This window comes from Chiloscyllium plagiosum, unplaced genomic scaffold, assembly GCF_037043375.1.
Source record: "Chiloscyllium plagiosum isolate Xiang-an unplaced genomic scaffold, Cpla_swu_hap1 HiC_scaffold_29, whole genome shotgun sequence".
NCBI lineage: Eukaryota > Metazoa > Chordata > Chondrichthyes > Orectolobiformes > Hemiscylliidae > Chiloscyllium > Chiloscyllium plagiosum.
In genome coordinates, this window is record NW_028270167.1 from 32,536,969 (window position 1) to 32,551,939 (window position 14,971).

Below are 14,971 nucleotides of genomic sequence, written 5' to 3' on the forward strand. Positions count from 1 at the left end.
TGGACACCACTGAGACCATAGCAACACCAAACACAAACAAGCAATGAAATATATTTTTAATGTTTGGTAGATTAGCTTATAAACACGATGCAGTGTGAAGCTGTATTCAGCAGGAAGCTCTTGCGCTGCCCAGTTTGATGCATCACTTTACAGAGAATTATTTATCAAAGGCATATTAGACAATCATTTCAAATCCTTTCACCTAGTGCAGCGATGGGGCCATGGCTTTATATCTCCAGTTCATCGCATCATCCCTGCACGGAGCTGCATCACTGTAGGAATTATTGAATGAGGTTGGAATGCATCCTCACTGGAATAGGAGGCATTTGGAATATTGCATGCGATTCTGGTCTCCTTCCTATCGGAAGAAAGTTGTGAAACTTGAAAGGGTTCAGATTAGAAAAGGGTTCAGAAAAGATTTACAAGAATGTTGCCAGGGTTGGATGATTTGAGCAAAGGGAAAGGTTGAATAGGTTGGGGATGTTTTCCCTGGAGTGTCGGAGTCTGAGGGGTGACCTTATAGAGGTTTATAAAATCATGAGAATCATGGATAGGATAAATAGACAAAGTCTCCTCCCTGCAGGAGGGAGTCCAGAACGAGAGAGCATAGGTTTAAGGTGAGAGGGGAAAGATGTAACGGAAACCTAAGGGGCAACTTTTTCATGCTGAGGGGTGGTACATGTAATGTATGAGCTGCCAAAGGAAGTGGTGGAGGCTGGTACAATTGCAACATTTAAAAGGCATCTGGATGGGTATAGGAATAGGAAGGATTTGGAGGGATATGGGCCGGGTACTGGCAGCTGGGACTAGATTGAGTTGGGATATCTGGTCAGCATGGATGGGTCGGACCGAAGAGTCTGTTTCCATGCTGTACATCTCTCTGACTCTATGACTCTATTCAATTTGATCATTTGGATTGTAAGTGCATTGACCTGCCTTTGTTCCTGTTAAGCCTTAACATTCTTGATGAGCAAGAACTATTAATCATAGTTTTGAAATACTCTGCTTTAGATGGAAAATATGTTGGATTTCTACATCACCCTGATTGGCCCAGCTCTAATTTTAATAATCTAGAGTCTCCCACAAAGAGGATTTAGTTTCCCTCTATTTAACCGATCAATTTCTTTAATCCTCTGGGTTAGCTCGCCACTTCATTCCCTCCAGCTGAGTGCACTGTTTTAATCAATCTGATTGAAGCCTGTTAGGATCCACTCATTCCCCTCACTGGCCAAACTCTGGTCTGACCTGACCTGATCTGATCTGCCTGTGTTGATTGAGGTGCTTGGTGGAGATCAAGAATACTTCCACAAGTCAGCAGCAGAGATTCAGTGGCTCAATAAGCCTTCAGTGACGGTGTTGCCTCATACATCAGCATTGGCATAGGAACAAGGAACATTAAAAAGCAGTTCTCTTTTGACAAAGTGTTATTGGATTCAGAAATGCTAACTTTGTTTCCCTCCCTACAGATGCTGCCAGATCTGCTGTGTTTCTCCAGCGCTTTCTATTTGTGTTTCGGATTTTCTGCATCTGCAGTTCTTTGTTTTTGTTTAGGGAGTATTGAATGAAGGATTTCCTAAACAACGGGGAGAGGGATAACATTGCATGATAAGCAGCGAGACAAAAAATTTATTTTGGACAGTCATTAAAAATAAACAAGCAATTCATTATGTGCTGCTCTTCAAGATAAATTTCTATCCTGATTGTACTTTATTTCACGTATATTTCTTCACTTTTATCTAATCTGGCCCACTCTCCCCAGATCCAACTTCAGACCAGGAGCCGGTTCCTGTGGAGGACAATGAGAATGTCAGTCTGGCAGAGCAAATCACAGATGTAGTCAAACAGCCAGCATTCATCGCTGGCATTGGGGGAGCGTGCTGGGTGATTTTGATGGGCTTCAGCGTGTGGCTGTACTGCCGCAGAAAGAAAAGGAAAGAACTCAGTCATTTCACTGGTAAGGGGGAAAGGCAGAATAACAACAGCACATTTCATTTGTTCAGCAGCGTTAATCTAGCAAATCACCCTAAAACCCTGCTTAGAAATGTTATCAGACAAAATTTGAAAACCAATCCACAAAAGGACATGTAGTTAAAACCTACCTCCTTAAGCAACATCCCAAAGAAGCAGCAGAGAGATGAAATAACTGCTCAGAAGCCAGTATCCCATCACCAAGTCAATCTTTACTTACTTGTGCACAGTACACTAGCTATAGGTAGCCAGCTCAGAGTTTGCCCTCTGAACTGAGGAAATTCTAAATCTCCTGGTTATTTTTTTTTTAACCAAGTCACCCTTTATTTACTAGTGCACAGTAACACTGGCTGTAGCCAGCCAGCTTGGAATCAGCCCTCAACTGAGGAAATTCTTATCTCTTGGTTATATATTTTTTCTTTTTTTTTAAGAATTGTCGAGCAGTGCCTGCTTGAGACCCTGAGCAATTCACCAAATAAAGAACTTTGGATTCATACATGAATTGGATGAATTTGAAAACAATAGCTTGAAATAACTGCTCAGAGTCCAGTTCCTGTCACTAAGCCATCCTTTATTTACTTGTATACAGTACACTGGTCAGTCCCTGAACTGAGGAGATTCTTAACTCCTAGCTTTTTTGTTTGTTCAGGGTTATACAAATTGACAACCACATGGCACACTAATAGTTAACAGTCAAAAAAGCTACAAAGAAACGGGATCCCGAAAACAAACGCCTAAAGTCCCCTATAACCAACAGGAAAAGCAATACATTGAATCAGTGGAGTAAACCACATCTCAATACTCCAAATAAAAATGTACAGCAAACAGCCAAAACAGTGTGTAAAACGAAACTCTCACATCAGCACCCCCAGCGGAATAAACTCTCCCCAGAGATACACAAAATGCAATGCACATATAGAAACATAATTCAATCACAACCTACACAATAAGATACAGTGCCAACACGGTATACACATAAGAGAACAGTGCAATCAGCGAGGGGCAGTGTCCATTCCAAGACAGAGTCCACTCATGAGGTAGAGTCCACTCACAAAACAGGGGCGGCCCCCAATGCTGGGGCTGTTCCCAGAGTTTGCCATCCGACCCAGAATCCACTTCCCAAACCCAGAATCTGTCTCCAACAGCAGGGGTCACTCCTGACGGCATGTCCTCCTCCTCCTGTTGACATGCTGCACATGAAGGCTCAGCTTATTGAAAGATGTAAAGATGGGATCTTATTGAAAGATGTAAGATTCTGAAGGGACTTGACCATATAGATACAGTAAGTTCGCTCCCTTGTGGGAAAGTCTAGCACCCATTGTTACAATCTTTGTTTAATTTATTCATGGGATCTGGGCATCACTAGCTAGGCCAGCATTTTTGTTTTGCCAATTCCTAATTGTCCAGGGGGCAGTCAAAAGTCAACCATGCTTCTGAGAGTTTGGAGTCACAGGTAGGCTAGACGTGTGGTTAGGATGGCAGTATCCTACCCAAATGGACATTAGTGAACCAAATAGGTTTTTCCTGACAATCAATAATGGCTTTGTGGTCATCATTAGATTCTTATTTCCAAATTATTATTGAATTCAAATTCCACCCATCTATCATAGCAGAATTTGAACCAGGGTCCCTAGAACATTACCCGAGTCTCTGAATTAATAGTCTAGTGTTAATATCACCAGGCCATTGTCTATCTTAATCTTAGAGTAAGGGATTGTTCATTTAAGACCATGATGAGAAGGAATTTCTTCACTCAAAGGGTAGTGAATCCCTGACATTCTTTAATGCAGAGAATTGTCAAGGTTGGGTTATTAAATATATTCAAACTGAGATAAACAGATTTTTAATCAACAAGGGAATTAAGGGGTGAAGAGATTATGGGGTAAAGGCAGGAAAGTGGAGTTGTGGATTATCAGACATTCCCCAATCACATTGAATGCCAGGAGAGACTCGATGGGCTGATTGGCCTACTTCTGTCCCACGTGTCTTAGGAAGGAAATTCCAGAGCATAGGCCTTTGGTAATTGAAAGTATGGTCATTGTCACTAGATTGTATATTGCTTCGCCCAAGCATCATCATTCCCTTCTGGACTGTTCGCTTGTCCAGAAACACATTTTCAACTTGAAAAAGCTTTTTTTTTTGTAAACATACCATCAAAAGACCCAGTTGACTTACTACACAAAGAACAAATTACAAGCACTAGCCACCATGGGCAATGTCAGGGGAAGAAATTGTTATTGTTTCCTCTTAGCTGCCATGCTTCAGCGCAGTCAATGGTGAGGAAACTGCTCAAACAGACTGCCTCAGGATACAAGTGCTCCATTTCCCCTCACAATCACCTTTCCTCCTAGAGCTCAGCCAAATGAAGAATCTTGAGATGTGGGGGATCTCGGGCACTGCCCCATTGATGAATTATCCAGCACAGGACACTACATTGTTGGGGCTGCAAATTCTTTCTTCAGTTTTAAAAAAAATGCTTGTCAGAAATTTTGTTTTTTTTCCTCCCATATGACCCTACCTTTGCTCAAACAACATAAATTCATTTACGTTTGGTCCAGATTCAAACCCTCAGTGTGTTCACTCAATCTGTGTCCCAACAGTTTTATAATGATTAGGAACTCGCCTTGTCGTGAGAGATCAGAAGCGCTGAGGTTTCTTGCATAGAGTATAGATGGTGGCAAGACCTTACATGTTGAGTCTTTTAAGATGGAGAGGCTGCTATACTGACTGACCAGTGAACTCTCCCGCTCTTACCACCAGTGCAGGTTTATTGGAAGGATTATCAGGTTGGTTGCTGGCCACATTACAGTGGCCACCTGTGGCCATCAAGTCCCAAAGCAGCATTCGAACCCAGAGCTCAGGCTCAGATTGAACCAGAAGAGCTCGATCAGAGGCAATATCTAAAGGTGCTCCCTTAGGAATATGGCCAGTTAACAGCATGGCTTTGGTGATACAGTGAGTTTGAAGTGTTGATTGTATTTGCTGACCATCCTCTTTCTCTCCTCTTTCTTTCACAGCTTCCTTTGCATACACGCCAGCAGGTATGTTATGCACCGTTTTCAATTCTCTGATACTTTGAAACATTTCCTTGTGGTCTGCAGACGTACAAAGATTGTGATTGTGAAGTAAAGCAAAGCTCCAAAGGTCATAGGCATTCAATAAATGCATCACTCTACCCAGCTTTTGCTCAGCAACATTCAGATGAGCTTTTTCTTTGTAACAGACACAACAAAATTACCTCAACTGCAAAGGTTCAGTGCACTCCTATTAAAAGAGCTGCAAACTAATTCCTGGCTGTCTTTTTAAATTAAATGATTTATCCAGAATGGTAGCCGTCAGCCAGATCAATTTTATTCAGTATATTGTACACCCTTGTGATGCTGCATTAAGTATAGGCTGGGAGAGCTGAACTGTTTGGAAAGCTGATGAGAAAATGGTTGCCTGTCAACCTTGCAGAGAGGGCTGGTCAATAAAATGGATTTTCTTTTCAAAGAACTGCTGTAAGCAAAAAAAAAGAGAAATAAATTAACGTGGATCAATCTGGCTGGGTCCAGACACCAAAAAAATGGAAATGTAGTGATTTTCATTACAGACGATCACTCTTCTAGAATACAGGGGTGTCCAAATATGGACCTTTTCCAATTTGCCAGCCCAAGCAATTCAGCTGTCAAAAAGCACATTGTCAAGTCTGTTATAAATATTGAATATATAATAGGAAATTAAAACACTAAATAACTATATTGAAAAAGAGGTCTATATAGTCTCTCATCAAAAACTATCAGCTTTTAGAACTGTCCCTGCATGTTGATGCTGTATGGGGGTGCTTTGAGAAAGGCTAGGGGAATGGGTATTATCAGTCTAGAGCTACCACGGGCCAGTTCTCAAAAATGCTGGGGTAATTCAGTACTTGGATGGAAAGTCACAGATGTCAAGCCATTTTCCTCCTTTCTGAGCCTGAGAATTGAGCATTCCTCAGCTGTAAAGAAAGAGGAAAATCCATCGTAATAATTACAGGCACAAAATCCAACAGGCCTCCTGGCGAACTTGAGTTATCAATGTGGAGCTACATCCATCAGGAGTACATGCCAGAAAATTAGCTGCCTGTTGCAGAGTGGGGCATGCTCCCCGAAGAACAGGTGTGCCCCTGCATGAGGGACAGTCCAACGTCTGAATATGTGACCTCTTTGACTTGGCTTCCCAATTTAAAAGCGCCTGGTTTTGCTCAAAAGTCAACTGTAAGGTTTGCAACTCTTACCTACAGCTAATGTTAGAGCCTTGCAAGAGAAACAAGAAGATGAAAAGCATGAGAAGTAACCCTTTTACTATTGTAATGCGTTATGGACTGCTCCATGATATATGAAATTTGGATTTGAGTTTACGTAGTACCTTACAAGACTGTGGGGCAGCCCAATGTGGTTTTCAGGGAGTGATGCACTTATGAAGCAGCCTCACGGTTATAATGTAAGAAATGTAACATCCAGTTTACCTTTCTGCAAAATCCAGTTAAATCATCCAGTTGTGTTTGAAAATTTTCCCCATCACATTCTCGGGCAGTACAATCTTGATCTGAAGCACTTGCTGTCTCATAATATTTTAGTCTCAGGCATTCGCATAGCCATTTGATAATACAGAACTTTAGTATTAAAAAATACTTTTTAAAAAAATGAAGAAAGGCTCGATAAACTCTGGTTGTTTTCTTTAGAGCAGAGAAGGTTGACGGTGGTACTTAATAGAGGTGTATAAGATTACAAAGAGTGTGGAAAGGGCGGATAGAAAACAGCCGTTCCACTCAGTCGAGGGATGAGAAACAAGGAGGCATGATTTTCAAACAAAAGGCAGGCATTTATTGGACATTTGTGGGAAACCCTTTTCAGCCACGAGATGGTGGGTCTGGAATGTACTGCCTGGGATGGTAGTTGCGATGGAAACCTCACATCTTTTAAAAAGTACTTGGGATGAGCACTTCAAGTATCATAACATTCAAGGCTAGAGGCCTAGTGAGGGAAAGTGGGACTAGTGTAAGTAGTATATTTTTGGCAGTACAGGCTGAAGGGCCTTTTATGTACTGCATGATTCTATGATTTTGCCTCATGCTCACATTGATCCTGTGTGAATCACTTCAGACCTGTGCTCCCTGATTCTCAATCCTTGGGAACAGGTTCCTTGCTTCTATGCTGTCCAGACCAACGCTGCCCCTCATTTTATTTTTGTTGTGTGCACTTCCTGAGGTCCACACATGGCAGCATGTTCTGAATCTGGATGTCAACATGTTGGCACACTGATCATGCCAGGCAGAATGCAGAGAATCTCAGAGGGGCCGCCAAATGGCCCTTCAGCTTAAAGGAAACTCTGATCCCCACCCCTTCAAATTTTGAACAGCTCTAACAAATCTTCTCTCAACCTTCTCTTCTGGAGAAAGACTGGAGAAGTTGGGGCTCTTCTTCTTAAAGAAGAGCAGTTTCTCATCCCTGGCATCGTCATTTTTTATGAATGAGTTTGTTGCACCAATACAGATGCTTTAACGTTTTTTTGATTCCCTTTGGAATTTTGAAAGGAAATGCTCCACGTTTTTCGTGAATTGATGACAGATTTTTCTTCCTGCTTCTTCCAGAAAGCAGCTGTACTAGAGACGTGGGGGTTACTGTGCAAGGCCACATTATAGTGGAGCCACATTCTGAAGAAGGGTTTATGCCCGAAACATCGATTCTCCTGTTTCTTTGATGCTGCCTGACCTGCTGCGCTTTTCCAGCAACACATTTTTAAGCTCTGATCTCCAGCATCTGCAGTCCTCACTTTCTCCGCATTATAATAGGCTGCATGCAATGATCTTTTTCCAGTCTAATTATTCTGTACCTTCACTCTGACTTAACAATACAGTGTCTTGTAAAGTTTTAACTAGTGTTTGTTTTCATGCAGTAGCTTTTCCACATGCAGAGACCTCGGGCATCTCAAGCAGCAGGTAAGCTCCAATCAGCTCCTTTAAAAACAAATCTACTGAGATTTGTAATTATTGAACCAAGCTGTGATGTTCACTTCCTGATGTCTCCCTTAGACCAGGAATGCTAAATGCAAACGTCACCAACTACCCCTGGCTGGCAGACTCGTGGCCAGCCTCCAACCTGATGAGGAATGGGAATGGAAAGGAACCTACTGCCAGCTCCTGTGTGGCAAAGCATGAAGCTACAGAGCGCTTCTACAATGGTGAGTGAACCTTGGCAAGTGCACACGAGGGCAGGGGGTCTATCTGTCAACACCCATTTCTGGCCCTGGGTGTTGAATACTCTCCAGGGTTTTGGTGCTGTGTAAGTGGTACCACAGGGAGAGTGATGGAAACCGTAATCACTGGGACTGCTGGTCACATCAGCATGTCACCTTTTTGATTTTCTGAATTGTGCAGCCTACGGGCATAACTCCCCAGTGGGAGCGAGGAATCATAACTGTATGCCCCCTTTCTCAAGAAATCAATGAAATGATGTACAGCCAAATCAGGCTGTCAATCAAGAGATAATTAGTCGAACAGAATTGATGCCATATGTGAGGACATTTTGCTGTAGCAAGCCTTTTAAAATTTGGTTTTGGAATATGGTTGTCGTTGGCAAAGTTGGCATTTATTGTCCATCTCTAATTGCTCTTTGAAGCTGGTGTGACCCAAGGCTTCAGCAGTTTGGTATAATTGAGTGGCTTGTGTGGCCACTCCAGAGGACAGTTACAAGCCAACTGTATTGGGACTGGAATCAAGAGTAGGCTGGGCCAGTTAAGAGCTTAATGTTACCTTCCCCAAAGAACTGTAGTCAATTGGTTAAGCTGTTACTGCAATCTGATGGGTTTAATGATACTAACATTTTGTTTTCAAATGTTTTGAACTACATTCCAATTCTCAAACCACTGCAGTAAATGTTCAGTGTTCTACTAGATTAATTTAGACCTCTAGATAATGGAGCCAGTAAACTAACTATTGCATGACCACATCAAAGGCCCATCTGTCCTGAATTCCTATTTTTGAATGAGATGCTATGGCAAAGTGCCAAGTACAGGCCACTGGCAGCAGATTTGTAAAGGCTGTGTGCAGAATACCGGAGAGCACACCAACATAGGGACAAGGAGGCATTTTTCTTGTAGGGCCATCAGCTCCTGGCTACATTTTGCTGCTGGTTTTCCAGAGCCCGGGGAAATCCAGCTGTCAATTGTTAAATTGGATTCAGGCTCCCAACTGTACTGTAGGAATCCAATTTAAATATGCTAATGAAAAGCCCCAATACCTAAGGGCACATTGGAGAAATGTTCCCAATTTACAATTATTTACGCCTTCCCAACATTATACACACTTCACTCTCTCTCTCTCTCTTTCTCATGTGATAGTATTAGGGCCGAGGTTTCTTTCTCAATAATAAAGATAAAATGAAAGTTGGAATGCAAGAACCAGTTATCTGCCGATCCAAGCCCGGATGCATAAAGAACCTGCATGCATTATGATATGTCACTTCATTCAGACACTTAGATACACTACATATAGACAACTTGTGTTCGTGTGCATTTACTGTTATGTTAAGTATTTAGAAGGGAAAAGATCAAAAATACAATCACAGGAATATGGCACAAGGTGAATTGTTCATTGGGAGAACCAGTGCAGACATGATATAACAAATTGGCTCCTCCTGTACTATAAGAACTCTGTGATTCCATCTGAGCAGGCATTTTGCACACCAGAACTTCAGACAGTTAGTCAACTGGGGAACTAACGAATCTTATTAATGCAAGGGAATTATGCTGACCAGAAGATGCATGAACAACCTCTCTTATCATTAACATGCCACAGGAAATGCTGGAGTGGACAGAATTTAGATATATCTTGACATGAACACCAAATGATGCACTCTCCTCTCAGTACAGCACAGCAGGTTAAGCCTGAGTAAAAGCTTGCTTCCAGCACATTTGGAATGCAGTCCTGTTCTGCAGATCATCTGCAAGACAGTGGCAGGAAATTTGATGTTAAAAATTTGAGAATTGAAAATTTGCCTCAGTGATGGTGACCAAGACAACTCTCGGTGGTGGTTGTAAAATCCCATCGGATTCACTGATGTTGTTTAGAGAAGGATATCTGTCATCTTTACCTGCTGTGGTGACACCAGACCTTCAGCAATCTGTCCTTTAACTGCCCTCTATATTTCTCTCAGTTCAGGATTCACTTGGAGATGGGCAACATTAGCTGGCCTTGTCAATGAGATCCATCAAGTGAAAATAATCTGAGGTACCAACTTGGTGGGTTCTTATAGACTCAAACATTTTTAGGGCATTCAGATTAAGAAAAGCTAAATAAATTATTGGTGAACATTCTATGCTATTTTAACCTATGCTGTCTATAAACTTGGTCGACGAACCTCTTTAAGTTTGATTGTCTTTTCTGCTGTATATTTCTGTCCAGATGCTGGCATTTCCAACTATATTGCCCAGACGGAGAACTTTGGAACAATGGTATCAGATGGCCCCATCTACAGCACCATCGACTCTGCCAGTGATGAAATGCGCACATTCAATGGGGCATTCCCACCTCAGCAGACCACATTATATGCCAGCACGCCTGTGGTGCCACTTGGTGTTCAGAACCAATACACAACGGACCCTGTCAATGGGCACTGGGGTCTTCAGCCCGGACCTTCCAATGCCCAGTACTCACAGCCCGAACGTGGGAGGTTAGAAGCTGGTAAGATGTTTGGCACCATTTCATTAAACTGATTTTTAACTGAAATTAGAGTGTTGGAACCATTATATCAGAAGGAGAAAAAGTATTCATGTGCCAGTTTGAGGCATCTTGGATATCCTACTGCTGCACTTGGTAAGCTGAACAATTTGCTTTCAATTTCTTTCAATGGATTGGAGCTGGCAATACTGTTCAAAATGTTTTACTTAATTAAGATCCCTTGCACCATTTCTCTAGCTCCTTGTACATTCTCCAACTGTACACACAGACAATTCTAGGACAGCACAGTGGATCAGTGTTTAGCACTGCTGCCTCGCAGCACCAGGGACCTGGGTTCAATTCCACCTTGTCTGCGTGGAGTTTGTACATTCTCTGTGTGTCTGAGTCCGGGTGCTTTGATTTCCTCTGACCGTCCAAAAATTTGCAAGTTAGGTAGATTGGCCATGCTACATTGCCTATAGTGCGCAGGCTAGTTGGATTAACCAGGGGAAATGCAATGTTACATGGGTGGGGGGTTGGGTCTGGGTGGGATGCTCTTTGGAGGGGTGGAATGGACTTGATGGGCTGAATGGCCTGTTTCCACACTGTAGAGGTGCTATGGTTTGAATTGCTTTTGCTAATGCAGCTTTGTAGTCAGGCTGTAGGAAAATAGGCCATTCAGCCTCTCAAGTCTGTTTACTATTCAATGTCTGATCTGTATTTTAATTTCACCCATCCATTCACCTTAGCTCACATTGCCCTCGGCAGTATGTAATCTATTGATCTCCAGACACAAAATTAATATTTCAGATAACGTCTACTGTGTTTTGCAAGAAAGGGAGCCTCCTAGCTAATTCAGTTTGATTCGATCAAACCTTCCGATTCTGGCTCTGACTGACTTTAGTTATACACTGTTGAATTGGCTCCATGGATGGGACAAACACATCAGGAACAATGATGATGAGGTTGAGTTGCCTGCTGCACTTTATATAGAGCACAATTTCAAGTAAATAACCTGCTATGTATCAGAAAACAAGGACTCCAAAAATTACCTAGGGCTTTTCTTGGCCTCTCGGCCTCACTTGTGGGTCAAATATCCATCTTTTTAGCAGTTAGTGTACCTCACCTAATCTAACAGAATGACCTCATCTGACATAATGGGTCTCATTCCAACCTAAACAGCAGGACCATCCACCAATGTAATTCCTGTCTCTGTCCCTTTCAGTGCAGTCTGGCTGTCTCTTCTTTAAAAGGAAGGTCTACACTTGAAAATCAACTGAGAAACTTTGCGAGACAGGAATACTCTGGGAGTATTTGAGGGGATACTGTAAATACATTAATTATGTCTGCATTTATGGATACCCATATGTGTTGTGCATTTTTCTGTGTCTGTTTCATGTGTGAGCTGCTTGCTCGAGATTTGTTGGTGCATTCCTGTTTTGTTTGTTGGTTTGTTTGTGTTGTGTGTGAGAGAGCTTTGTTATATATATGTTGTGTTCATGTATGTCTGTAGATCTTGGATCAGGTCTTCAAACACATGATTATTTGTTACGACCGGACCCAGACCACGGTTCGCTAATTTGTTCTGATTTCAGAAGGGATACTCCAAACCATTAAGCTCCCATGTAAATAGCTCCCCTTCTTTATTAATGCAGCCCATTGGTCATTGGCAACAATTTAAAAATTATCCCTCTCCTTTGTACAACTTCCTCCTGGACCCAAACTAACTTATGTTTTAAAGTGGACCAAATTATCCAGGCATTTTTTTCTTAAACAAAAAGAGAGTAAGTCTATTTATTACTTTCCTTTCATACATGATGTTTAAAAAGGAAAGAGAAGAGAAAGGAGAGAGAGTAGTGATGATACCTAGGGATAGGATCAATACATTAGTAAGGGAGGATCTCAGATCAGAGAAATAAAATGTGGAATCTGTTTGCGTTGAAGTAAGAAACAACATGGGGCAGCAGACATTGATTGGATTTATTTATAGGCTACTAAATAGCAGCAGTCATGTGGGACATGGAATTAATCAGGAAATGAGAGCAGCACATTTATCATGGATGACTTCAAGCTGTATATAGACTGGGTAAACCAACTGAGCACTAAAACAGGAGGATGAGTTTCTGGAGTTTTGTAAGAATGGTTTTCAAGATCAGAAGGAGCCAACGAGAGGCTATTTTACATTATGAAAAGATTTATGAAATAATTAACCATCTTTATATCACAGAACATTTACAGGTGAGTGACCACAATCTGAAGAATTTCACATTATGTTTGTAAGTAAGATAGTTCATTCTGAAGCAAGGATGTTACATTTGAATAAGGGAACTTATGAAAGAGTGGAATGCAAATTGGCTGAGGTGGATTGGGAAAATACATTAAAAGACATAACTTTACATGGGCAATGGATAGAGATCTACTTCATGATTTGCAGCAAATACATTCCTTCAAGGTACAAAAACTCAAATAAAGCTCAGTCAGCTGTGACTAGCAAAGGAAGTTCAGCTTTGTCTAGGTGTCAAAGAAAGGACCTGTAAAGTTGCCTGTAATAGCAGAGGATTGAGAGGTTTATTGAATGTAACAAAGAAAGTAATAAGGAAGAATACAATATGAATGCAATCTAGCAAGTAACATAAAAAAAAGACTGTAAAAGTGTCGATAAGTACATAAAAATGGGATGTTCCACTAAAATGAATGACAGGCAGAGTGAGGAGAATTTGTAATAAGAAATAGAGAAATGGCAGAGAAGATGAATGATTTTGTTTTTGTCTGTTTTCACTGATGAAGATACAAAAAATCTCCCAGAACTAGAGATCCAAGTGATGAGGCAAAAAGGGGAAGTTGAAGGAAATCAGCATTTATAAGATTGCAAGGAAAAGAATGGGGCTGCAAGTGGAAAGACCCCATGACGTGATGAGAATGTGGTGCTGGAAAAGCACAGCAGGTCAGGCAGCATCCAAGGAGCAGGAAAACCTTCATCAGGGTTTTTGCCCAAGGTGTCGGTTATCCTACTCCTCGGGTGCTGCCTGACCTGTGGTGCTTTTCCAGCACCACACTCTCGATTCTAACACCAGCATCTGCAGTCCTCATTTTCGCCCAGGATCTGATGGTCTAAATCCCAGAGAATTGCAGAAGGTGGATGTAGCTGCAAATTCTGGAATTATTCCAATGGATTGGAAGGTAGCAAATGTCACCCCATTGTTTAAGAAGGGATCAACAGCAGAAACAGAAACTTTACATCAATAGTGGGGATGATGCCAGAGACCGTTACAAAGGGATGTGATAAATAGACATCAGGTTGTTAATGATCTGATTGTGCATAGTCAAGGAGACCAGAATTGCACGCAATATTCCAACAGTGGCCTAACCAATGTCCTGTACAGCCGCATCAAAACCTCCCAACTCATGTACTCAATACTCTGACCGATAAAGGAAAGCATACCAAACGTCTTCTTCACTATTCTATCTACCTGCAACTCCACTTTCAAGGGCCTATGAACCTGCACTCCAAGGTCTCTTTGTTCAGCAACACTCCCTAGGACCTTACCATTAAGTGTATAAGCCCTGCTAAGATTTGCTTTCCCAAAATGCAACACCTCTCATTTATCTAAATTAAACTCCATGTGCCACTTCTCAGCCCATTGGCCCATCTGATCAAGATCCTGTTGTAATCTGAGGTAACCTTCTTCATTCTCCACTACACCTCCAATTTTGGTGTCATCTGCAAACTTACTAACTATACCTGTTATGCTCACATCCAAATCATTTATATAAATGATGAAAAGTAGTGGACCCAACACCAATCCTTGTGTCACTCCACTGGTCACAAGCCTCCAGTCTAAAAAACAGCCCTCCACCACTACCTTATGTCTTCTACCTTCGAGCTAGTTCTGTATCCAAATGGTGAGTTCTCCCTGTGTTCTGTGAGATCTAACCTTGCTCACCAGACTCCCATGGGAGTCCAGAACTGGAGGGCATAGGTTTAGGGTGAGAGGGGAAAGATATAAAAGAGACCTAAGGGGCAACTTTTTCACTCGGAGGGTGGTATGTGTATGGAATGAGCTGCCAGGGGAAGTGGTGGAGGCTGGTGCAATTGCAACATTTAAAAGGCATCTGGATGGGTATATGAGCACGAAGGGTTTGGAGGGATATGGGCTGAGTGCTGGCAGGTGGGACTAGATTGGGACATCTGGTCGGCATGGACGGGTTGGACCAAAGGGTCTGTTTCCGTGCTGTACATCTCTATGACTCTAAATCTGAAACAGATCTATGTCCCACTGTATCCATTGACAATCCTCCTCACTATCTGCAACTCCATCAATTTTG

At 41.9% G+C, this 14,971-nt stretch overlaps 1 protein-coding gene and 1 long non-coding RNA gene across 6 annotated transcripts in view; one reads left to right on the top strand and one right to left on the bottom strand.

Moving 5' to 3' along the window:
- Nucleotides 1-14,971, top strand: part of robo3 (roundabout, axon guidance receptor, homolog 3 (Drosophila)) — a 564,581-nt gene that overhangs the window by 505,076 nt on the left and 44,534 nt on the right. For 4 of the 5 annotated variants that reach the window (XM_043676841.2, XM_087976454.1, XM_087976453.1 and 1 more), the window contains exons 17-21: nt 1,760-1,954; nt 4,986-5,009; nt 7,885-7,927; nt 8,021-8,169; nt 10,391-10,669. In XM_043676841.2, coding sequence (XP_043532776.2) covers nt 1,760-1,954; nt 4,986-5,009; nt 7,885-7,927; nt 8,021-8,169; nt 10,391-10,669 — 690 coding nt within the window. The remainder of the gene's footprint in view (nt 1-1,759; nt 1,955-4,985; nt 5,010-7,884; nt 7,928-8,020; nt 8,170-10,390; nt 10,670-14,971) is intronic. The other variant, XM_087976452.1, reaches the window with a different exon arrangement.
- Nucleotides 5,044-14,971, bottom strand: part of LOC148142280 (uncharacterized) — a 91,440-nt gene continuing 81,512 nt past the window's right edge. Inside the window, exon 3 of the long non-coding RNA XR_015752008.1 lies at nt 5,044-5,063. This is a non-coding gene — a long non-coding RNA (uncharacterized LOC148142280). The remainder of the gene's footprint in view (nt 5,064-14,971) is intronic.